This window comes from Urocitellus parryii, chromosome 7 (genome assembly GCF_045843805.1).
Source record: "Urocitellus parryii isolate mUroPar1 chromosome 7, mUroPar1.hap1, whole genome shotgun sequence".
NCBI classification, from domain to species: Eukaryota; Metazoa; Chordata; class Mammalia; order Rodentia; family Sciuridae; genus Urocitellus; species Urocitellus parryii.
This window is the reverse complement of record NC_135537.1, coordinates 40,273,667-40,299,701: the sequence shown is the minus strand read 5'-3', so window position 1 is coordinate 40,299,701 and position 26,035 is coordinate 40,273,667. Positions and strand designations below refer to the sequence as shown.

The 26,035-nt window shown below is 36.9% G+C and overlaps 1 protein-coding gene across 2 annotated transcripts; it reads left to right on the top strand.

Moving 5' to 3' along the window:
• The first annotated feature begins 3,311 nt into the window (after window positions 1-3,311).
• Plekhf2 (pleckstrin homology and FYVE domain containing 2) lies at window positions 3,312-26,035 on the top strand. 2 transcript variants are annotated; one of them, XM_077800549.1, is made up of 3 exons: window positions 3,312-3,618; window positions 10,869-10,944; window positions 24,394-26,035. In XM_077800549.1, the coding sequence occupies exon 3, from the start codon at window positions 24,408-24,410 to the stop codon at window positions 25,155-25,157; it is 750 nt and encodes a 249-aa protein (XP_077656675.1). In that variant the 5' UTR covers window positions 3,312-3,618; window positions 10,869-10,944; window positions 24,394-24,407; the 3' UTR covers window positions 25,158-26,035. The 2 variants fall into 2 exon arrangements, with proteins under 2 accessions (XP_077656675.1, XP_077656674.1); XM_077800548.1 differs by lacking the exon at window positions 10,869-10,944.

The window sequence follows — 26,035 nt, the reverse complement described above, 5'->3', positions numbered from 1 at the left end:
CCTGCAAGATAACAAAGAGCTGCACCTATGTGAAGGGCAGAGAAGGGCAGAGTTCTCTCTGACTGCTTAGGTAGAGAGGTGGCCATGGCAGTGAGTCCCACAGCAAAAAAGAGCTTGATATATTTTGGGAAATGAAAGAAGGTCAACGTGACTGGAATTTGGTGGAGCTGAGTGTCATTTTAAGAAGGCAAGGACATCAGGAACTGATTGTGCTAGGCCTTACAAGACCTGGGAAAAGTTGGCATTTTGTTCTAAGTGAAAGAGAAATGTTCTTACCCCATATGGCACATTTGGGAGAATCAGAAAAATCTGGGGCAGCTGGAAAATTGTTGTAATACACTTTGTTAGAACGAGACATTTTACTGAAATCTGTCAGAAAATATTTATAATAAATATAAAGTTAACAGTGCCTCCAATGTGAAATGTACTCTCCATAGGGTTGTGCTATGGCAGCTTCAGAGATGAGCCACTGAAGGGTTTCTACAGTGGAGAGACCCAGTTTCATGTAGTCCCTGTGAAGAGGAGACCAGAGGAGAGATCAGATGAAGCAAAGATATTTGGAAGCAAAGAGACTGATGAAGGAAATGGGAAAGGGGATGAAAGGATTATGACTCATTAGGTTTGTGGATGGCAGTGCCATTTTACTATGATGGTTAAAGGAATGAAGAAATTAAGGACTAATTAAAATCCAGATATTTTCCATTTCCTTTTGAAGAGCTCTGTTTTCAACTAACAGTTAACCAAACTTCTCTTGAAAAACTTATTCATTTGATTCAAGGACATAACAAGGTCTCCTTTGACTTTCAGGCCTATAGAATTGAGTTGATTTAAACTCAAATTGTACTAATATTTTCAAGTTCCTCTGGGTGGTAGGTACTCTGCCAGAGACTTTACTCACCTCATCTCATTTCTTTCATTCAGCAGTCTATGAAGTAGTTCCTATTTGGGGGCTGGGTACTAGAGATTGAACTCAGGGGCACTCAACCACTGAGTCACATCCCCAGCCCTATTTTATATTTTATTTAGAGACAGGGTCTCACTGAGTTGCTTAGAGCATTGCTTTTGCTGAGGCTGGCTTTGAACTCATGATCCTCCTGCCTCAGTCTCCCCAGCCACTGAGATTACAGGTGTGCAATAATGCCTCTCCCAGCAGTAGATCCTATATTTTTGTGGCATTGGGGATTAAACCTAGGACTTTCTGCATGCTAATCAAGTGCTCTGTCACTGGGCTCCATCTCCAGCTCTGTAGTTCCTATTTTTATATCCATATTATGGATATGCTGTGAGGATCACATAGAGATCTTATCACTTGATTTGAACAGGGTACAACAATTACAGGTCTGGGCCAGGAGTTGATCCAACTGCCTTTCAGTCCTTTAAGTGCTTTGTTCAGCTTGGTCTGTGCCAACAAATAAACTTTCCATGATGTGAATATTTTATAACTCTCTGTCACTTGGTCAGTGTGACTGAGGGACTGAATTTTTAATTTAACTAAATTTTATTAAGACACATTATTAGTGATTATCACATTTGTCAACACAACTCTAAATAGCACACATTTCAGGGAGAAGATAGAATATGAAGAATGCAGAAAGAAAAAAATCTCTCTATGTTTAAATCATTATTTCTGATTTTTAAAAAATGAGATACCCAACAATTAGGTAAATTGTAATAGGTGTGTAGGTACATATACACTATATGTATGTTTAAGAACTTCTTTTATTTCACACTCATTTAGCAATTACCATGTTCCAGGAATATGCTTTACAAATATTAATTCATTTAATCTTCATAATAACTTTGTGAGGTAGTTTCATTTTGCAAATAAAGAATCTAAGGAAATAGTTGGATATGCCCAAGGATATAGGTAGTTGGTGGCAGAGCAAGATTTTGAGTAATCATTCTGCTTTGTATTTATGTATTTTGCTGTAAGCTAAATAAGTATATTGGGGGGGGGCAACATTTTTACTAATAGAGGTGAGTGACCAAAAATGGTGATTAATGACTAGATCTTGGACAACCATTCAGATACAGCAATTCTTAATTTCAAAATTAAAAGGGATTTTAGAGATTATTTAGTCCAGCCCTACCTCCACTGATAGATATTGCTGTGCACTTAGAGGAGGATGAGGCCAAGTGAAGATGGGATAGGGTAATGGGTAAGCCAGAAGTCCTGGCCACTTGTGATCCTGTCTGTAGGGACAACTAGAGCCAACACATGAAAAGATTGCGTGCTCGTGACCCTATAACTTTCCCTATTGCAAGCTTCATCTTTGCTCTTTTCGTCCTAGCTATTATTTAAAAAAAAAAAAAAAACTATTTCAGACATTAAAATAGGGAAGGATGGGAACTAGAAAGCCTGGAGAATTCCAGACTGAAGAACGGGTGGCAAAACGGCAGAATCCAAGCCTGTTCATTTTCTCCTCAGTGCTCTTCTATGTGCAGCTTGGTTGGTGGTGGCGTAAATCAGAGCAATCAAAAGTAAAAAAAAAAAAAAAAATCCTTTCATAATAAATCAATAGGAAATATAAAATGTTCCAGACCCAAACTTCATCAACACACTCACACTTTTTGTTTAAAGAATATGCCTATCTCCCCCACCCTGTCCCCATTCCTTGTCCATCCTAGCTATCTTTGATGCCTCTCTAGAAACCCATCAGACGCTTAGCAAACAGGTGCTGTGGAGTAAATGAATCGGGGCACGTTTAACCCTATATACTGTCTTATCATTGCAGTTTCTAGGTATGTGAAGCAGGTAGCTGAATTTTCGCGGCGTCAGAGAAGTTTTGGAAAGACCGGGAGTCCTAATGCATGCACTAAAAAGAATGGGCTATGCGAAGCATGTGGGGTATGTGTGGTAGCTTTCCCTCGTTTCAGGAAGTAGGGGCTTTAGAGCAAGCAAATGGACCGTTTGACGGGAAGCTTCCTCGAGCTAACTGAGACCGGCAAACAACTGTTAGTGAAGGCTTTGGCGTCTAAATCCAAAGCCTCTCTTTCTCATTCTTCAATTCCCTGGGGAAGCGTGTAAAGGGGTGGTAGCGGAGCCGGGGTTTCCTTCCATTCTTCTAATCTCCGTGAGAATTTCGTAGACAGTTGAATAGTCAGGCCAGGAAAGTCAGGTAAGGCGCCTCACAGCCCCAAACCTCTCCTCCTCACGCCTCACCGCGATAACGCCAAGGAACCCACCTACCCTCCGGTTGCAGCCCCGGGCTCACTGGGCGGGCGTGGCCTCCGCCAATAGCCCCGCCCCTCGAGCGCGTTGCGCAGCCGGGAGAGGCGGGGCAAGGGAACCGGGAAGAAAGGGCGGGGAGCGAGCGGGTTGGGTGTGCTCGTGCCCGCGCGTTCGCCCTTGGCGTGTGGGCGGGGGCGCGCCGTGCCCGCGCATGGGAGAGGCCGGCCCAGGCGGCGGTAGTCGGGTTCGACTGGAGGGGCGGGGGAGTCACCTGCGAGCCGCCGCGCCGGCCGGCTACCCGCCGCGTCCGGAACGCGCTGGCTGCGCGGGTCCGCAGGCCGCACACACCCAGAGAGGTCGGGCTTGGGAACTGGCAGAGTCCGCGCCCGGCGTCTGAGACGAGGAGTCGGACCTTCGCGCTACTGCTGTTGCCCGTGCTCGGCCGGGTAGGTGAAGCTGGGGTTGGTGGTCCGCGGGCTTCTGGCGGACTGGGAGTGGAGAAGCGAAACTTTCCGGGCGCTTCCTCCGCGGTCCCAGGGCCGTCCGTGGCGCCGGGAGGTGTCGTCGCGGGCGGCGACGGCGGCCGACGCCATGTTGGGGTCTAAGAAATGGGGCGCTCCCGGGCCGCTCCCCTCGCGCTGAGGCCGGCCCTCGGGCTGGACGCCGCCGCCGTCCCGCGGTACCCGCCAGCGCCTTGGCGAGCCGCGCCCGCCCGCAGGACGCCGCCGCCGTGGGGGGCCGCCGGGAGGGTCCGGCGGGCGGACGCGGGAAGGGGCCCCGAGGTCCGGCGAGAAGTTGTGGGACGCCAGGACTAGGGTCCTAGACGTGGCCAGTGGAGTCTCAGGGCTCCAGCATTTTCCTGCCCCCCAAAGTTTTCAGGGTCTGGGCATCACGGTGCACGTTGTAACTTGAACAGCGTATTTTGTAGGGAGTTTTGGGTGAAAAATGGCACCACAGAATTTGTTCGGATAGAAGCGATGGCTACTACGCTCTTTATTTGGAGTCTTTTAAAGCTTTATGGTCTTAGGCCGAATTTATTTTTCTTTAAAAAATGTTATTAAAGACCGAGAGCTCGCTGCTGATGTTGCTTGACCAGCTTTCTGTGCTCCTAGAACATTATAGCAATAACCTGTGTGGGTGCGCAATGGAAATGAGGACTGTGAAGGTTACAGATACTTAAGTCCTTCGTAATTCGTGCACACAAAAAGTATCTTAGATCGATAAATGCCCTCTTTATAGTTTTATTGCTTTGCTGAGGAAACTCATTAAAGAAAGATTTTGACACAGTAAAGGCATGTGTTGTTCTCTTAAGAATAAATAATCTTGACATTTTGAAGTGTTCCACTCCCATTGGTTCTTTGAGGGTGCATTCCTTCCTATTTTGAGCATTTACCTTTTTCTCAACTCTGGTAGCTCATGGGGTCCTCAGGTTAATTCAGTATTAACAGAGGCTTCTATTTTTAATCTCTTCAGGTCATGACAGCATTGAGAGGTGAATGGTATTAGGTTACTTTTTTGGAAGGCACATGTAATCGCCTCAAAAAAAAAAAAAGACAAAAACCAAAACTGGTGTACTGATTAAGGCATCAAAAGTAAAGATTCAGCATGAATTATTCCAGCAAATGAACATAAAAATTTTTTAAAATATAAAGACAGCTTTAAAATTCTGTTAAATGAATTGATAAACCCTGAACCATGTCTTGGAGAATTTCTCTTTTTACTCCTTAATAGGTAAAAGTGTACTTTCTGCTTTGATTTTACTCCCAGTTTCCTTAGTTCTTAAAAATCTTCTTTTGCTTCATTGTCAAGTTAATGCCATTGTACATATTTATTGAGTAAACTTAACAAATTTCTCAAATCTAGAAACTTAGCTGGTATTTAACTAATGTCTTTTCATTCTCTTATAGTGATAGGATATATAACTCATTCCTGTCTGTCCACGGTGTTTGCTCTTTTCTTATCACTGCTGTTTCTAATTTGAATTTAGTTCTTAAGTACAAATACTTATTTCCTAGAGAGCTGTTAAAAGGGCTCTTGTCCTGAAGTTTTTCCTCTTAAAGATATTTAAACCTATACTTTTTGAAGGCTTTCTACTTTACTCCCATCTACCTTCTCTACCCAGGAAATCAATTCACTTCTCCAATAGTATCCATCAGTATTGTATGGATCTGTAAGGACTTCTCCTTGACAGCAGGCATCACATTGGGTTTGATTTGCCTGCCCATTCTCAGCAAGCTGAGAATGTGGCAGCTGCTCAGGAAAGGTTTGAATGGATAACTCCACATGTTTGTTTCTTGTAAATATGCTTCATGAGTTTCTTATTAAATTTTAATTTCCATGGCTATAGTTGTTAAATCTCGGTGGTATTTTCCTTAGTAGATGCCTTGGACACCATTAAATGCGCAGATTGTATGCTCTCTCTTGTTTTTTTTTTGATGAGAATTTATTGTTGTGAAGATTCAGATTATTGTGGTAACTCAATGAATTTTGGCCTGGGGTACAGAACTTGAATGTTCATGAAATTTCCAAGAAGATAATAGACTGGAATGTAATCACTGATGAATGGAGAGATGCCATGGATCAATAAAAGGATTATAATCATGATTCTAAAAGGAGATTGACTTTTTTACACTTGATAAAAATTTGGTTAATGCCTCACACTTTGAAGGTCATGTTTATATAGACTGCTTAATAGAGCAAATTTTTGTTTTTTTCAGAATTATCTTTGAATATTATATTAAAGTCCCCTTATTGGAAAACAAAAACATTACTTTTCTATTGATAAGTTTATCTTTGAGAACCAGGTTTGTGCATTAACTGCTTGCTACTTGCATGCTTATTTGAAAATAAATAAAATAAAATAAATAAAATGTTTAATAGATACACTTTTATGGTGCTAATTTAAGTTTCAGAACATCTCTAGGTTAAGGTTTTCTGTAATTCTGTAATGACTGTAGAATTTGGGGCGAATTTCCTGCCTCTACCCAATACAACTTTCTCCCCAGCAAATCTGTAAACCACAAGCTAGTGTGTACAATTTGAGGAAGTCCTGGGAAAGAAATAGAAGGCATTCAAATAATTGGTCTGAGTGTAATAGAAAGCAAATTTCATATAGGTGTACTGGAAAAATCAAACTGAGTGCTTGCCACTGTTGCTAGCTAGTTTATGACTCTTGAACAGATCACTTATCTAAGCTTCACTGGAGTCATTTATGAAATGGACGTAGAAATATTTGCCTACAGGGTTGTTTTGAAGATTCAGTGAGAGTTTATGGAAATGACTGGTACATGATAGTATTGTTTTAACAAGTAAACAGTAGCAGTGAATCACAGAATTTAAAATTTTAAAAGGTTAGCAGTCTTTAGAAATAACTAGTTCAGTTGTCAACCTTGGCTGTGCGTCAGAATCACCTCAAGAGCTTCTTAAAAATCCTTATGTCTAAACTTCACCCCAAAATGAATAGGATTATGGATGTGGGGTCAGGCTTAAGTAGTTTTATGCCCCTTCCCCCTTTTTTTTCGAGCACTCGTGATTTTAATGTACAGGTTGAGAATCTTGAATGAAATATAAAGGTTAAGTGTCAGCTAAGTTTCCTAATAGGCTAGAAAGGATATATTTGTAACTGAGAACAAAGTGAAGTACATAGAAAGTAGGTAACAGTTCTGGCCAGACTGTATATTTGGGACTAGGGTTCACTAACTCTCATGATTTTCACCTCCTCTCTGTATGAAAAATCCACACATATGACCCTGTTATTTCACCTTATTATTATTTGGCACTACTCTACCTGAAGTCTTCACCCTGTGGTCAAATGGTGATCCAATGGCCAGCTTTCTCTTTCTCTTTTTCCATCATACCTGGGGAAGTAGTTTTTTTGTCTTCATTATCATTTTCAGGCCTTCACAGTGTTAACCTTCCTTCTTTCCAACCTTGAACTCTTCAGTTATATTTGAACTTTGATCTTTGCTGAATATAACTGGTCAATTCTTTTTGTGTGTGTGTTGTGGGGGGAGGGGGGGTTGGGGATTGAACCCAGGGGTGCTTAACCACTGAGCCAAATCCCTAGCCCTTTTTATATTTTATTTTGAGACAGAGTCTCACTAAGTTACTTATGACCTTGCTAAGTTGCTGAGGCTGGCTCTGAATTTGCAGTCCTCCTGCCTCAGCCTCTAGAGCCACAGGCATGCACCACTACACTGGACTGTTACTGGTCAGTTTTTAATTTGTAAATATCAATTTACTTTTTCTGCTGTGCCTCTGCCCCATAACTCTCCAAAAGGTCATACTGTGGTGACTTTGTTTTCCTGTGACTTATGTACTAATTGTTTTCTGATCCCATTCTCATCCTCAGTTTGACTTTACTTGTTGTATTGCTATTTCACTCTTCAGGCTGGGAACCCAGATCTTAAAACATGTTACTCTTGGTGGACAACCTTGCTTCCCTCTATGGTCATTTAAGATTTTATGGGACTGGGGATGTAGCTCCATGGTAGAATGCTTGCTTGCATGCCCAAGGCCCTGCATTTCTTCTCCAGTAACACACACCACATACACATGCATGCACACTCATGCACACACACAAAATTATGATGTGAATTTTCTGTTTTCTTCTTTGCATCATCATCTTCATCTTTTTTTTTTTCCTTGACACTTTTGGAAGTGGAGCTACCTTTGTACTTGTTTTGTTTAAACAATAGTTGGGGGGAGTCAAAAACATTTTGTATTTATATTTTTATTAATTGTATATGTATTTTACTTTTTATACTTGTATTTTTCTACATATTGTTCACATTTTGTTCTTGATTTAAGTTTTTTTTTTTTAATATTTATTTTTTAGTTCTCGGCGGACACAACATCTTTGTTGGTATGTGGTGCTGAGAATCGAACCCGGGCCGCACGCATGCCAGGCGAGCGCGCTACTGCTTGAGCCACATCCCCAGCCCAGATTTAAGTTTTTTTTGTAGGCAGTATCAAAATATTATCAAAATATTGTCACTCTAGTGCTTAAAAGAGAGCCAGTATTAATTTTTCAGAGTGTATCTTTACAGTGTAATAAAAAATAAATAGGTTTATACTATATATGTTGTTTAAAAAGCTTTATTTAATAAAATGTCTTTTTTAAAATCAGTTTTCCACATTAAGTATTAATCTATGTTCTTTCAAAAGCTGCCTGAAAATCCATGGGTATGCCATGTTTTATTTAATTAGTTTTCTGTTGTTGAGTATTTAAATTGTTTTTGACTTTTCATTATTATAAACAGAGCTACAGTGAATTTTTTTTTTTTTACAAACAGCTTTGTACAATGATTTAATTATTTTTTGTGTGTATTCTTGGTGGTAGATTATATAAACTTTTGAAAGCATTTATATTGCCAAGGTGGCAATTAGAAACGTTGTTTCAGTGTATTCTGTCCAGAATATGAATGCCTATTTTCCCCACATCTTAGAAAGGTGAATAATTTATCATTTTAATTTTATTTATTTTTTTATTATGAAGGAGTCAGCTTTTTTTTTTCTATTTAGGGGTTATTGTTTTTTTTTTATGTGAAATTGCCATTTGTGTGATTTTTCTCTTGGAGTTTTTCTTATGGATTTACAGGAGTCTTTTGTGTATTAAGAATGTTGACCCTTTGCCATCTTTTGCAAATATTTTTTAAACTTTTAATAGATTTCTCTTCCAATGTTGAAATTTAAAGTTTCATGTAGTAACAGGTTTTCATTTTTGATAGTTGACTTTTTCAAAATATGTTTAACTATTCCTTTGTGGCTAGAAAATTAGGTTTTGTTTTTTCACTATGACCTAGAGGAAAAACTTTTTATATGCAACACCCTCTCTTCCTTCTCCCTTAATTTAGTTCTCCAGGATAAATTTATAAGAATAAAAATTCCAGGATCACAGTCAAACTTTCTAAAATATTGCCATACATTGCCATTAGTCCTCAATCATTCCACATGTTCCATTGCTTATTGTGATCTTGTGTCAAGTTATTTAGTCTCTGAGAGTTGTGAAACATGTGAATGCGCATTGAAAAGATGCTGTGTTCTCTTGTCTGCCATTCTTGCTTTCCTTAACACTCTTGCTTTATAATCTAGGTGGTACCTCAAATTTTAGTCCTCTGCCCCTTCTGTCTTTCACATATTAGCCAGCATCTCTAGGTGGGTGACTACCAAATCTCTCTGTAGTCTTGGAATTCCCTCTTGTCCTGGCATCTCTGACAGATGGTCGTCTATTGTGTACCCTGAAAGGACTTCAAGATAAATATGTCCCAAACTCATTTCTTCTCCCTCCTGAAACAAGGCTAGCATCTGCCCAGGAACTTATACTTAAACTCTTCAAGTTGAATTATACTCACTTGGTGTTCCTTAGTAATCTCTCTTCCTTTCTTTCTTCTCTTTTTATTTCTGCTGCCAATTATTGTGGTTCAGGCTTTTATTACCTTTCATTCTCTCTTTGGAGACTATTATCATATTCTTCTGATTGGTTTCTTTGCTTTCTAACTTGCTTCCTTATATTCTCTCTAGCCCATTTTATGTACTACTTTTGTGCATTGATTAGTATTTTCCTATTAAAAACCTTTGTCTTCCATTGCCTATATATTAAAATCTAAACCCTTTAATCCAAAGTTTACTTTCTTTTGCAATTTGTTACCTCCCTATCTTATTAATATTCTATTCTGCCACTGTAACTTCTCCTGGGCTTGCATCCTCCATCCTGAACTCCGATATTTCCATTTCTGAGAAATAGCTCACCCTGCTAAATTGTTTGGCCTACTATTGCTGTGAGACCCAGTTTGAATTTGTAGTCCCTTAAGATTTGTTCCTAGATGTTCCACCTGGTCAAAATTATATCACAGCTCAACTCCAAATCAAGTCCTTTGGCCTTGGGACCTTCATTGTTCTTTTTAATTCAGTTTAATTTTCTGTTAAATGGTTTTGGTTTGTTTTTCCTTTGCTGTTTACACTTTGAGTCTGCAGATTTGAGGTAATTGTATTCCTCAATTTATAGTATATTACAGGGGTACCAAATGCCTTTCTTCTTTTTGTTTTTTTCCCTTGTCAGTTACTTCCGTCATTTTCTTTGCCATAGAAACACACCTGTATTATATATATATATATATATATATATATATATATATATATATATATATATTTGTATAAATTTAAGAATATAGCTGTCTTTCCACAGAGATTTTAGTTTTGAGTTGTTTTTCTTTCTCTTTTAATACAGTTTTGCACAGAGCAAGTGATCAGTACATGTTTGGCTATTTGGAATTCATTAAAAATTATTAATGCTTTTATTTGCTTCCATACTACTTAGACTGAATTCTGGAGATTGATTCTAGCTTTACTCATCCATATTCAATTAGTCATTGTAATCCTGAATCTGACCTATCCTTTCTATTCTGTTGCAAGCTTCAGACTCTTCATCAACTTTCCTCTGTTTTTTTTTTTTTTTTTTTTCCTCCATGCTAGGGATGCAGGTACATCCCTATCCCCTTTTATTATTTTTGGAACAGGGTTTTATTAAGCTTGCAGAGGCTGGCCTTGAACTTGGAATCCTCCTATCTCACTCTCCCAAGTTGCTGGGATTAAGGGCCAGTGCCACCATTCCCGGCTTCCCTCTAATTTTATAATACCTCTATACCTGGATCTTGCTTTTAATCTCTCCATTCTGTTTGTCTTTCATTGTTTCTAGTTACCTTAGGAAAATCCAGATCAAATCAGGCCACTCCTTCCTAAAGTTTAAGAAAGAAATCTCGGGAATCAACAAGGTATCTTGTCTTGCGTTTCTCTTTTCACACTAAGTAACTCCTTATATCCTTTGCTGCATGTTTACCATGTGACTTTTAAAATATTTTTATTTTATTTTTTTGCAGTCCTGGGGATTGAATCCAAGGCTTTAGGCAAGTTCCCTACCACTGAGCCACATCCCCAATGTGTGTGGTTTTTTTTGTTTTTTTTTGTTTTTTTTTTTGGGTGGGGGGTACTGGGGATTGAACTCAGGGGCACTCAATCTTGAGCTACATCCCCAGCCCTATTTTGTATTTTATGTAGAGACAGGATCTCGCTGAATTGCTTAGAGCTAAATTGCTGAGGCTGGCTTTAAACTCTTGGTCTTCCTACCTTTTCCTCCCACACCACCAGGATTATAGGCTTGTGCCACTGTATCTGGCCAACTTTTTAAAAACACATTTTTACTTCCAGAACTTTATGCTTTTGCTTAAGGTAAGTAAAGTACCCCCGCCTTTTTTTTTTTTTTTTTTTTTTTTTACTTTTGAAATTTATCTTTCAGATGTGCAAATGCTACTCTATGACTTGCCCTTAATCTTTTTTTTTGCTTCCTTACTACTTTGTTGATATTCTTAATTAATTAATTATAGTACTTATCATATTGTGCTGTGTATTAAACTTTGTGGTATATATCTTTTTCCACATTTTTTATTGACATTATAGTTGTACATAATGGTGGGATTTGTTGTTACATATTCATACATGCACACAGTATAAGAATATTATACAGACAACATCATTTCCAATATTTCCCTGCCCCCTTATCCTCTTTTCCTTCCTCCCCTAGTCCCTTTCTTCTACTTTATTGATCTCCCTTTGATTTTCATGAGACACTCCCACCTTCTTTCCTTTTTCTATTTTAGCTTCTGTAGATGAGAGAAAACATGATGGTGATATATATCTTAATTCCCAGTGTCTGTTTATTCTTTTTTCTATTAAGCATAAAACCTCAAATGTCATGAGAAGATCACAACTATTTTGAATGATAACTGTTACTGGGACTATCCTGGGGAGGTCCTCCCAAAAGAGAGATGGACCTCAATTCAGGGTCCTTATCTCATTGCAAAAAGGAATTTAAGGATGGGTCAAAGTGAAGCACAGATAGAATTAAGAGAAAGAAAAGGTAGATTATGGGCATTGGAGAGGAATATGCTGGCTACATTTTAGCTAGACACATATATGTATAAGATCGATAATGCAGGGATGATCTGAGCAGGTGTTACTAGCACTCCATTGTGTTGATAACTGGACACGTTGACCATTAACCAGGATGGGGGTCATTTTTTTTCTTCTTTGTTTTTGATGTGTTTTGCTCCATGGATTTACTCAGTACAACATTTGTGTAGAGGTGGGTAAGGTCTGATAATTGATTTAAATAGTGCTGTTTGTGATCTTTAAATCTGGATATTTAATCCATGTGAAAGTGGACTGTAAATCTTCACTTAAGTCATGGTCAGTCTTGTCCCACATGCCTCCTTTCTACCTGTCCTTATGTCCTCTGTCCTACCTCAATACTACAGAAATTTGTTAGGGATTTGAAGGGATTACCAATTCCACAGTAGTGTTTTAGTTGATTTTTACCAACATTTTTTTCAAATGTTATGCTGTGCCATCTTTGCAGCTGTTAGCACTGTACAACTGCCCCACATAAATACTTTTTGAAATGATGCAGTTTTTTTTGTCTGAATTTCATTGGTGAAAATATGCACACATCATCATTTTTTATTTACTAACTAAACAGCTGTGCTTTTTGAAGAGCAAAGAAATCATTTAGATATATTATCATGAGATTAAGATTTAAAAAAAATAGATCTGCCCTCCCTTAATACTCAGTAGCATTCATAATTAAATATTATAGTTAAGTAGATGATGATGTTTGCTGGTAAATTTAAAATCTGAATCTAGTGAAGCAGTTGATATATAGGTGTGGTTCCTTTTTTTTTTTTTTTTTTTTTTAATTTACAGATGTGGAAAATGAAGTTTGGTTTTCAGCAAACTCCAGATTGAGAAGCTGCTGTCACTTCTACCTGCCGGTTATATTCAGTGTTCAGTGTACATTGACTGTATACACAATCATTTTTTAAAAAATTTCAATACTTATTTTTCGGTGGACACAACATCTTTCTTTGTATGTGGTGCTGAGGATCGAACCCTGGTCACACGCGTGCCAGGCGAGCGCGCTAATGCCTGACCCACATCCCCAGCCCTACACAATCATTTTTGTGGGTACTGTTGAAAATTCAAAGTTGTAGGAAATCATATTCATTTCTCAGGAATTTCCACATCTGTTTGGAATAAGCAGGTGTTCAAATTGTTACAAAACATAACAAAGTGGTATAGGTAAAGCCATGTGAGGATTTGAAGATCAAATAGTATCTGGCTGTGAGGCTGTTAATCTAAGGTATGTCTTGATGTCTTAAGGAACTGTTGAGATTTCAGCAAATAGAGAAGAGCAAGAGATGGAAGACATGTGAGCTTAGAAGTAGGGAAGATCTATTACTTAGAAGTAGGGACTATCCCAGAGAATATTCTGGCAATAATAGCCTATTTTGATTGTAATAAAGAAAATGTATAGAAAGAGGTAAAACTGTTAAGATAGACTATAATTGTAATTGGCCAGGACTTGACTGTGAAAGGCTTTGAACACCAGGTTAAGGATTTGGAGTTTAATTTTTCTGGTCTGGGTATTGATTTTTTTTTGTGTGTGTGTGTGGTCCTGGGGATTGAACCCAGAGCCTTGTGCATCCGTGGCAAGGAATCGTACCAACTGAGCTATATCCCCAGCCCAGGGGTATCTGATTTTTGAATAATTACCTGATTATAGTGATAAGGAATATTAATCCTAGCTGTATGCAGTGGTGGATGCCTGTAATCCCAGTGACTCAGGAGGCTGCTACTAGAGGATGGTGAGTTAAAAACCAGCCTCAGCAGTGGCAAGGTGCTAAGCAACTCAGTGAGACCTTGTCTCTAAATAAAAAATACAAAATAGGGCTGGGGATGTGGCTCAGTGATTGCATGCCCATGAGTTCAATTCCTGGTACCCCCCCCCCAAAAAAAAAAGGAATATTAATTAAGCCTTCTGTGAAATGACTTAAATATTAAAGACTTAGAGTCTTATTAGAATTTGAGGTTCACATTCTTCTCTTCTTTTGTCCTATCTCTCACTGAACATCTTTGTTTAAACTCCCCAATATGGGTATTCTGGTTTTTCAAATTAATTTTCTAAATCCTCACCTGTGACTTAGTTATTCTTACGTTTTCTCTTTCAAACTTAACCTGCTTGGAACTGCTTTTACTGACACCCTAAATTTGTCAGAGCTCTACTTTTTGCTTCCTTGTGGTATTTGAAGAATCATTTTGAATTTGTTTTATACTTACTATCATTTGTTTAAATTTTTTTTCTCCTCTAAATTTGTTAATGTCATTCCCCAAATACATAATAAAGGTCTACGTAAGTGAAGTATTTCTGAAACTAGCAAGATATAATACAAATATCATGAATTTTTTTAAAAAAGCTGGACAGTTGTGAGTTTGAAGTCTGTTTGGGCAACTTAGACACTATCTCAAAAAAACTTGGGGGCTGGGGATGTAGCTCAGTGATAAGGCACCCCTGGGCTCATTTCCCAGTACTGGAGAAAGGAAAAGAAAAGAAAAAAATTAGCTGTGAAGTCAGAGAAAAATTGCTCAACTAGTTTAAGACTAAGTAACTTTTTTTGTAAAATGGATGTAATTTCTATTAACAAAATTCAGATTATTAAGTGAAAGATAAAATGTGGATGTGCCTAGCATATATTGTGGTATTAAATAAATCTTAGGTTTTTCTTTTTTCCTTTCTTGGCTTGACTTTAAAATAAGTCAACTTTTCAATAATAGGCATATTTGGCACCCAGTAGAGGTTTTTAAACATAATTACAGCTTCACTGTGATTTAAAATTTTGGTTTCATTTTTTTCAGTTCAGCTTTAATAAGTTTAAGCATGAAATATAAAAGTTTGTTCCCTTTTTTTTTTTAAACTAAGAAATGAACCTATTTCCTTTATCACTACTGATTTCTGCAGTGCATCTGTGTAATTGGTTAGATACAGTAGCAGAAATCTCAGTGGAAAGAGACAGAGAAACTGTCTCTTTTTGTTGATGAACTAAAATTTTACTGAAATTTCAAATTTAATTCCCTAGATTTTCAAATATTTCTTCTTTGCTTTATCCTAGTATTTTATGTAGACTTTTACCTAAAATTCCCTGATGATTATGCTGTTAGATTATAGAAATATTAAAAGTAAAAACTATCTTAGAGTTCCTTAAAAATGGTAGGAACTCCAATTATTTGTTGGTTTCATTTAGATGCATTGGAGAGGGAGTAGTTTGTTCTAATATTATGTAGTTGCCCAGGGAGAATACCTCTGGTAGTTTGTTGTTGGTTTTGGGGGTTTGAGGAAGGTGGCTGCTTGGGGTCCAGCAAGCTGTACTACAGCTCTTTTTATTCCTCAGCACTTTTTTCCTTTTTTTTTTTTATACATGACATAGAATGTATTTTAACATACATATATGGACTACAGTTTCCCTTTATTCTGGTTGTACATGATGTGGATTACATTGGTGGTGTATTCATATATGAACATACGAAAATAATATCTGATTCATTCTATTAATATTCCTACTCCCAATCCCCTTTCTTTTGTCTAATCCAAAGTACTTCTATTTTCCCCTCCCCCCAACCTCTTATTGTGAGTTAGCACATCAGAGAGGACAATCATCCTTTGGTTTTTTGGGATTGGCTTACTTTACTTATGATAGTCTTCAGTTCCATCCATTTACCAGTAAATGCCATAATTTCATTCTTCTTTAGGGATGAATAATATTCCAGTGTGTGTGTGTGTGTGTGTGTGTGTGTGTATATATATATATATATATATATATAAAACATTTTCTTTATCCATTCATCTGTTGACAGATTCCATAGCTTAGCTATTGTGAATTGAGCTGCTATAAGTACTGAATGGTTGTGTCACTCTAGTGTGCTGATTTTAAGTCCTTTGGTTATAAACCTAGGAGTGGGATGACTAGGTCAAGTGAAGATGATTTGTTCCATTCCAAGTTTTTTGAGGACTCTCTGTACTGCTTTCCATAGTGGTTGCACCAATTTGCAGTCCTATCAACAGTATATGAGTGAACCTTTCCCCCACATTCTTACATTCTTTTTTTTTTTTTTTTTAAAGAAAGAGTGAGAGAGAGTGAGAAAGAGGGAGAGAGAGAGAGAACTTTAATATTTATTTTTCAGTGTTTGGCAGACACAGCATCTTTGTCTGTATGTGGTGCTGAGGATCGAACCCGGGCTGCAGTCATGCCAGGCGAGCGCGCTACCACTTGAGCCACATCCCCAGCCCTTATATTCTTTTTTTAAAAATTTTTTTGTAGTTGTAGATGGATAACATGACTTTATTTTATTTATTTTTGTATGTGGTGTTAAGGATCGAACCCAATGCCTTACACATGCTAGGCAAGTTGTCTGCCACTGAGCCCCAGCCCTTTTTATATTTTTCTTTGTTTTTCCCCCAACAAAATGAAAGTTAATTTTATTGGGATTTTACAAGATATTTTTCATAACCAAGTGTCTTTGAGAGTTTATTACACAGGGTACTGAAATATCAAAGAAGCTAAGATATTTATTTATTTATTAAAGTATTTATTCTAATTTTTTGTATATGACAGTCGAGTGCAACTCATTTCATATCATACATATAGAGCACAATTTTTCAAGTCACTGGTTTACACAAAGTATTTTCACACCATTTGTGTCTTCATATATGTACTTAGGGTAATGATGTCTAATTCATTCCACTGTCTTTCCTACTCCCATGACCCCTCCCTTCCCGTTCCACCCCTTTGCCCTATCTAAAGTTCCTCCATTCCTCCCATGCTTCCTCACCATCGCCATTATGAGTCAGCATTCTCATATCAAAGAAAACATTCGGCCTTTGGTTTTGGGGATTGGCTTACTTCACTTAGCATTATATTCTCCAACTCCATCCATTTACCTGCAAATGCCATGATTTTATTCTCTTTTAAGCAATATTCCATTGTGTATATATACCAGAGTTTCCCTATCCATTCATCTACTGAAGGGCATCTGGGTTGATTCCACAATTTAGCTATTGTGAATTGTGCTGCTGTAAACATTCATATGGCTATGTCCCTGTAGTATGTTGTTTTTAAGTCCTTTGGGTATAAACCGATAGGAGTGGAATAGCTGGGTCAAATGGTAGTTCCTTTCCAAGGGATTTCTGTACTCCTTTCCAGATTGGCTTCACCAATTTGCCGTCCCATCAGCAATGTATGAGTGTGCCTTCCCCCCCCCCCCCACATCTTCACCAACACTGATGTTGTTTATATTCTTGATAGCTGCCATTCTGACTGGAGTGAGATGAAATCTTAAGAGTAGTTTTGATTTGCATTTCTCTAATTGCTAGAGATGTTGAACATTTTTTCATATATTTGTTGCTTGATTGTATATCCTCTTCTGAAAAGTGTCTGTTCAGTTCCTTGGTCCATTTATTGATTGGGTTATTTGTTTTTTTGGTGTTAACTTTTTTGAGTATTTATATATCCTGGAGATTAATGCTCTATCTGGGATGCAGGTGGCAAAGATGTTCTCCCATTCTGTAGGCTCTTTCTTCACGTTCTTGATTATTTCCTTTGCTATGAAGAAGCTTTTTAGTTTGAATCCATCTGATTTGTTGATTCTTGCTTTTACTTCTTGTACTTTAGAAGTCTTGTTAAGGAAGTCAGTTCCTAAGCCAACGTGATGTAGATTTGGGCCTACTTTTTCTTCTCTTAGGCGCAGGGTCTCAGGTCTAATCCTTAGGTACTTGATCCACTTGGAGTTGAGTTTTGTCCAAGGTGAGATACAGGGATTTAATTTCATTTTACTGCATATGGATTTGCAGTTTTATAAGCACCATTTGTTGAAGAAGCTATCTTTTCTCCAATGTAGTTTTTGGCGCCTTTGTCTAGTATGAGATAACTGTATTTATGTGGGTCTGTCTCTTTGTCTTCTGTTATGTATTTTAGGAGAGGAAAAGTTTATTTAGGGGCTCATGGTTTCTGAGGTCTTCATCCACGGAAGGCTGGCTTCATTCCTTGGGGCTTGAGGTGAGGGTGAACATCATGGCAGGAGAGTGTGGCAGAGGGAAGCAGTTCATATGATATCAGGAAACAGGGAGAGAGATAGTCCTCCACTTGCCAGATACAAATATGTACACCAAAGTCATTCCCCTGATTGCCACCTTCTCCAGCTGTACCTTACCACTTTAGTTACCACTCAATTCATCTCTATCAGGGGATTGATTCACCCAATTTCTCCTCTGAACCTTCTTGCACTGTCTCTCATATGAGTTTTGTGGGACACCTCACATTCAAACCATAACATTTGCCTTTGGTCTACATGTCTGTTTTGGTGCCAACACCGTGTCATTTTTTAAGTTCTGGTATTGTGATGCCTCCTGCTTTACTTTTTTTTTTTTTTTTTTAAATTAACGATTGCTTTGGCTATTCTAGATCTCTTTATATTTACAAACATCATTTGTTTTTATCTTTTAATTTTACTTCCCTGTTGGTCTTTCAAGTTTTCTGTTAATTATTAATTTAATATTTAAAAATCTTGATTGATGGTAATCAAGACAATAAAAAATTTGATTAAAAGTTAATTTGTAGGCAAGTAAGGCTTGTAGTAAATCAGAAATATGGCTGGTTTACTATCAGAGACTCATTATTTTAAAGACAGAAGGGACTTTATAGATTATTTAAGGCTGCTTGCTATTGCTTCTGCTTTTTAAAAAAGAACAGTTAGGTAATTTGAAATCACTTATCTGGTATCTGAACTAAGATTAGAATGCAGGTCTTTTAGTTCATAGTTCATTGGCTTTTTTCACTAAAATGTACAGTTGAAAACTGAAGCTCACTAGTATCAGATATCAGGGATATGTCTAAGAGTTAAATTAGATCTGAGTTTTTGTTTTAAACTCACCTGTAAGGATGAGATAAGAAGCATTGATTTATTTCAGTAGGAAGAACTAGGGCATAGACTGTGACAGTTGGATTTCTTCTCAATTGTAAATTGGATTCTTTGTCTATTTTTTAAAAAAGAGCTTTTGTCTCTTCTAGTATTACATTTTTAACAGGTGGTAGGCACCCTAGCAAAGAATGTATTACTTTAAAAGCAAGATGTTACCAAAAGAATAGGTAGGATGGACAATTTAAATGCAGTTCTTGTGTGCATTTGTTAAGGCAATAACTTGAGACCTTTGAGTGCTTATTTTAAGTTGTTGTATAAAAAGGTGGCTTTATAAAAGTATGCTTTTGCTATAGCTCTTACATTTTAACTGAATTATTTGTTGGAAAAGAAGATATCAAAGTAAAAAATATGTCAAGAATATAATTTGGAAAACTTTAGAGTAGCTGAACATGAAAAAAAACCAGAAATATAATTTACCTGTCAACAGTATTAACTAATTAGAAAACAATGTGAAAATGAGATTAGATTCAGAGTGACAACAAAAATTATAAAGTATCTGACAATCTACTTCAAAGAAAATGTAACTATGTAAGGAGAGAGACAGACAAGGAAGACATAAAGAATAAAAAAAAAGCAGTATAACCACTTGTGAGGAGAAAATTAAAATTACTGAGCCATAAAAGAAATCTTGGAAAGAGACATTGCTCTGACTAGGAACATTAAAAATTGTACAGATTACAGTCATCATGCTGCTAAATGGAAATTTTGTAAAAGGTAGCAAGACTTTTAAACATTTGTGCCTTTTGACCCAGTAATTTTACTTCTTGGAATTTGACCTAAAGTCATCATTGGGGCGTTTTCTTGGCTCTCCCTATATTATCTGGTATTCAGTCTCAATGAAAATAGACAATAATCAAATTGGGCTACATTTTACTGTTCTTTTCTGCTTTCTCTTCCTGTGCCCCTTTATGAGTAAAATATGCAAAGGATGAATGAGGTGTAGCTCAAGTATAGAGGGCTTGCCTAGCATGTATAATGCCCTGGGTTCTATCCCCAGCATCACAAACAAGCAAACAAACCAAACAAAACCCCTGAAGGACTCAATTCTTTGCCAGGTCTAGTAATCCATCCATCCATCCATCCATCCATCCATTTATTTATTTATTGGCTACACAACAGCAGTAGAAAGCATTACAATTCTTATTACACATATAGGGCACAATTTTTCATATCTCTGATATAAAGTATGTTCAAGCCAATTTATGCCTATATACATGTACTTTATTGCTTTTTTTGCATTACAATTCTTATTACACATATATACCACTATTTTTGTATCTCTGTATATAAAGTATGTTGACACCAAATTCAAGTCTTCATATCAGTAATCTTTATCTTCTAGTTCTTTTATAGAAATCTTTGAAAATTCTTACTGCGTGGAACACCTCAGTGTGATGGTGGTAAATTTGGATTTGAGCTTTGGAGGAAGAGAGAGGGCCTGTTTAGACTTTGAGCCAAAGGGTAGTGCCTTGATGTGGTTCACCAGAGAATGTTGCTTTGGGGGTATCTAGCAGCAACCAACATAAGAATGATATTTTGATTTCCCCTTTAATAATTTCCTGCACTCCCTATTCCTCTCTCAGCTTCCTCTACCTTCCCTTTCTTCCCTCCCTTCCTCCCATATTTGTGCAGATGGCAGAGTTTTTGTAATCTAGAGTTTTCTTTAGTTCATTGGTTTTCATATCAGAAACATAGAGAAAATATTTCAAGACCAAGGATAATGGAAGGGGCTATATAAAGCCAAAGCCTTTTTGTTTTTAGGGTTTGTAGTGTGCAAAGATTAATAACTTTTCAGACTTCTTGTAGAATTGGTGGAGTTTTGAGGAACAATAAGTGTACCATAATATACTGTGGTAACAGCACATAAAAATGAGATTTGAGCCCTGTTTTGTTGTGACAGGCTTGGCCAAATTACTGAACTCCTTTATGGCTGTTTACTCATCCAGAAAATGGAGCTAATAGTGTGTATGTTATAAGGTTGTTAAGAGTAAGAAATATGGTAATGAATGCAAATTGCTCAGCACATGGCTTGAACTCTTAGTAAGTAGTTAATTCTAGGCTAAGTTTTGCTTCTTACATTATTAAATCTCTGTGTCTTAGTTTCTCCTTCAGCTCACATTTTAGCCAATGTTATTAGATACTTCTTTGGAGAATCAAAAACTTCTTTAGTCATTTTACAAGAATTTGAATTTGTATATGGGGTAAAAGGGGGAGTTCATAATCCACGTGAATCAAACTGTGTAATATGATGTATTATGAACTATGTAATGTTATGAACGACCAATAAAAAAAAAAAAAGAATTTGAGACAAAATCAGATTATAGTATGTTTGAAAAGCATGATATAAATTTATAGTACTTTAATTCCAGTAGTAGCAGTAATAGGAAACCTGTTGGCATTATATGGGAACTCATTAATAACTGTATGTCCAAATGGATAGAATTCAGATAAGGATAAGTGGATACTTTAGTTCTTTAAAAGTGCCATCCTCTTTCCTGCCTTAGGGCTTTTACATTATTCTTTTTGCCCAGAATTTTCCACCCTGTGCCCATACCTTATGTTTGCCTATTTTACCAGGATGCCACTTTAGAAAGATCTTTCCTGACCATCTAGTCTGAGTGGCTTCCAGTTGATCTTTTAAAATTAATTTTTAAAAAATCATGGCAGTAATTATTACTTGATTCTAGATTTTGGGTTTTTTTTCCCCTCTCCAATTAGAATGTAAACCTTGAAGAGCAGGGTCCTTGCCTGTATTGTTTACTGCACATAGATCAAATGCCTAAAAATAATTTGTCGAATGTTTGAATATGAAATGTGAAAGAATTGTTTATAGACATTACCTAGAAATAAATGACTGTTGTTGATGGTGTGCTATATAGTTTTATAATTTTATTTTCTTTGTGTGCTTACATATTTATGAGTATCTCTGGTTGTGCTTTTATAGTCTATTTCATTCAGTCTAAAGATACCTTAAAAATTGTATTTTATGTCTTTGAAATTGGGATGTCTTATAATCAGGTGTGTGCTGTGGTTTATTTGACAGTATTTTTTAAATCAGTGGCACATAAAATGAAGATGTCTTAAAATCTGTAGCATCTTAGATTTGATGATATATCATCAAATACACACATATGTTGAGAAAAAATGAAATTATGGTGTTCAACTCTTCTCCCCACCTGCATACCTTGAGAATTTCCCATCTGGCTATATTTCTATCTATCTTTTGTATCCCCCACATCGTGTGTGTGTGTGTGTGTGTGTGTGAGAGAGAGAGAGAGAGAGAGAGAGAGAGATTAAGGATATATTATAAATTGTTAAACTACTTCCTCTTGATGAACATTTGTACCTTTCCCATTTTTTTTTTCCTGTTAAAGGCCTTGCATGTATCTTCATGCAGTCAGAATTTCTTTTGATGAGATACCTAGATTGGTTGGTACACATATTTTCTGTAGTTTATTAAATAATCTTAAGTTTATTAAATATTACATCTTAGGGAATTAAAAAAATTTAATCTTATAAGTGAAAAATATCTTAGTGTTTAATGTTATTTCTTTAATTATAAATGAAGTTTGGTGTCTCTATACTTTTTTTTGGGGGGGAGAGAGAGAGAGAGAGAGAATTTTTTTTTAATATTTATTTTTTAGTTTTCGGCAGACACAACATCTTTGTTTGTATGTGGTGCTGAGGATCGAACCCAGGCCGCACGCATGCCAGGCGAGCACACTACCTCTTGAGCCATATCCCCAGCCCGGATGTCTCTATACTTACTAGCTGTTTTTATTTCCTCTTCTGTGATGTACTTTTGTATAGAATGGTACACTTGTATTTGGCTAACAGATTCACCCTAAGAAAGAATCCTTCAAAGTTTAGAGCTATGCATTATTATATGAATTCTTGGGAACAACTTTCTGGCCTGCCAGATTCTACCCTTGTGGTGGAGGATAAGAAGGCTTTATAGGGACCCAAATTGGAGGAGAGAGAGAACTCAGAAATAATCAGAAGTAGAGTATCCTTTATAATGGAGGCCAGGAAGAGTTATAATATCATTCGTTTGTGCACTGAAGACTGGAACCTGGACCATGCTGTGTTAGTCTTTAAACTTTAAATATTCCTCTTTTCAAACTTTATTTTCCTTTAATGTGATTCAGTTGTAGTATAGTAGTATTAGGTTAGTAGGTTTGAAAAAGGACGCTTCTCCAAGACTTGAGTGAAATTAGTATTGGATCTAGATATCGAACCTGTGATCATTTAATAATATGGTTCTTTTGCACATTGCTTAATAGTGTTCTTGTTAACATTGTTTAGTACTTTTGTTATGTCAGAACGTATCAGTTTCAAATATGGATATCAGATGGTCTCTGCCTTTTTAGGTTCCTTTGCACTCTATGGAGGAGACAGATTTCAGTTTTGGAAAAAATGAAGCTAGAATATACATAGAATATGGTGAGCACAGAGGAGGAAGGTTTTCTGGTCTAGTCTGGGAGTTTAGGGAATTTGAGAATTTAAAGAAGTCTTTTTGGAGGAGGGATGATAAACTAAACAGACTTGAAGGATGAGTAAAAGTTATCTGGAGTAGTAACTAGTAAAGGGAAACAACAGTGAAATGGAATAAAATAGAGTTTTCTTCACATATAAATTTTGTGAGGTGAGGAGTGATGTGGGGAAGATAAGCAAGGTTCGATAATGAAGGGCCTTGAATACCACGTTAAGGATCTTATATTTTAAAGGCTAAAGGGAATCATTTTGAGCAACTGCATGGTCAAATTAGCATTTTAGAAATCACTGCCTAAAGATGGTTTAGAGGGTAAGTCCGAAAACAAGGAGACATGGTGGGAAACAGTCTGGTAATCCATGTGAGAGAATTAAGGCCTGAGCTCATAGTAATAGCTCACTGGGAAAATGGTAGTAATTTTTCTTAGTTTATGTATTATTTGTCCCTCTGTTGTTCAGAATCCCATTGAGAATAACTTTTATGAAACTGTGCTTATTATTTTGCAAAGATAATTTATATTGTTAATTGTCCAGTTCTCCACTCTCTGTTTATACTTTTATAAATATAAAGAAGTTTATACTTTTATAAATATTTAACTAATACAATTCTATATGGACATGTTTAGTGTTTTTGATAATTATAAAAACTGAGAGATGTAAAAAAATAAATAAAATTTTAAAAAATTGAGAGATGTTAGCCCTTTTAGTATGCTTAATGATTACCTAGAAGGAAGGAATATTAGACTATTTTGCCTTTGTGAAAAACAATGATTTGTTAGATTAAATTTAGATTACATAACTTACTTATTTTCGGGAATTTATAATTTGTGTGCTAATTTATTTTTCTTCTTCTTCTTTTTTTCCCAAAGGCTATTAGCAAAAGATGGTGGATCGCTTGGCAAACAGTGAAGCAAATACTAGACGTATAAGTATAGTGGAAAACTGTTTTGGAGCAGCTGGTCAACCCTTAACTATACCGGGACGAGTTCTTATTGGAGAAGGAGTATTGACTAAGTTGTGCAGAAAGAAGCCTAAAGCAAGGCAGTTTTTCTTGTTTAATGATATCCTTGTATATGGCAATATTGTCATTCAGAAGAAAAAATATAACAAACAACATATTATTCCCCTAGAAAATGTCACTATTGATTCCATCAAAGATGAGGGAGATTTAAGGAATGGATGGCTTATTAAGACACCAACTAAATCATTTGCAGTTTATGCTGCCACTGCCACTGAGAAATCAGAATGGATGAATCATATCAATAAATGTGTTACTGATTTACTCTCCAAAAGTGGGAAGACACCCAGTAATGAACATGCTGCTGTCTGGGTTCCTGACTCTGAGGCAACTGTATGTATGCGTTGTCAGAAAGCAAAATTTACACCTGTTAATCGTCGTCACCATTGCCGCAAATGTGGTTTTGTTGTTTGTGGGCCCTGCTCTGAAAAGAGATTTCTTCTTCCCAGCCAGTCTTCTAAGCCTGTGCGGATTTGTGACTTCTGCTATGACCTGCTTTCCACTGGGGACATGGCCACGTGCCAACCTACTAGATCAGACTCTTACAGTCAGTCATTGAAGTCTCCATTAAATGATGTATCGGATGATGATGATGATGATGATAGCAGTGACTAAACACACATTTTGAAATATTTAATTGGATCTGAGAAAATCATCTTTGGGGGAAATGCAGAATTCTGAGCTCTCCATTTACTCTAGCCATGAATTTGCCTGAGAAACTTTTAACCTATGTGCCTCAATATAGTCTATAGAAAATAGGTACCCCCTGCCTTCTCTCTTCCCCACACTCTTCTACAGGGATGGACTGTTGTGAATATATCAGATAAAGTTTGGGTTTCTTGTTCATTTCTAGATTATTTTCTTGGAAAGTTGGGAAAAGATGTTTATTTAACAGATCATGTATTATATTGTTGTTTTTACTTTTGTTTTTGTTTTTTTTTTTTTTAAAGAGAGAGTGAGAGAGGAGAGAGAGAGAGAGAGAGAATTTTTTATTTTTTAGTTCTCGGCGGACACAACATCTTTGTTGGTATGTGGTGCTGAGGATCGAACCCGGGCCGCACGCATGCCGGGCGAGCGCGCTACCGCTTGAGCCACATCCCCAGCCCTTGTTTTTACTTTTGTTGTATGGAAAAACTAAAAGCACAGAATGTTTGGAACAGGAGTGTAGCTGATTAATTAATAAAGTTGTTAGTCTTTTTTAAAACCATCCTATCTAATGGTTAAGACACCAGTGACAAAAACACATGGTTTGGAAATACTTCCCTTTTTTTGTATACCAAGTGGTGCCTTATGGTAGTAGCACTGTTACATAATACATTAGTCCCTACTTTCTTACTTTTTGGTTTGTTTAAAAAATACACTGGTGCTCTTTGGGGTGATAAAATGAATGTTTATGAATGCTTGTTATTAGCAGTACTTCTCATTTGACAACTACAAATAACTAAATTTGGAGTTATCTCCATTCTATATGAATAAATATTTTTTCCATAAAA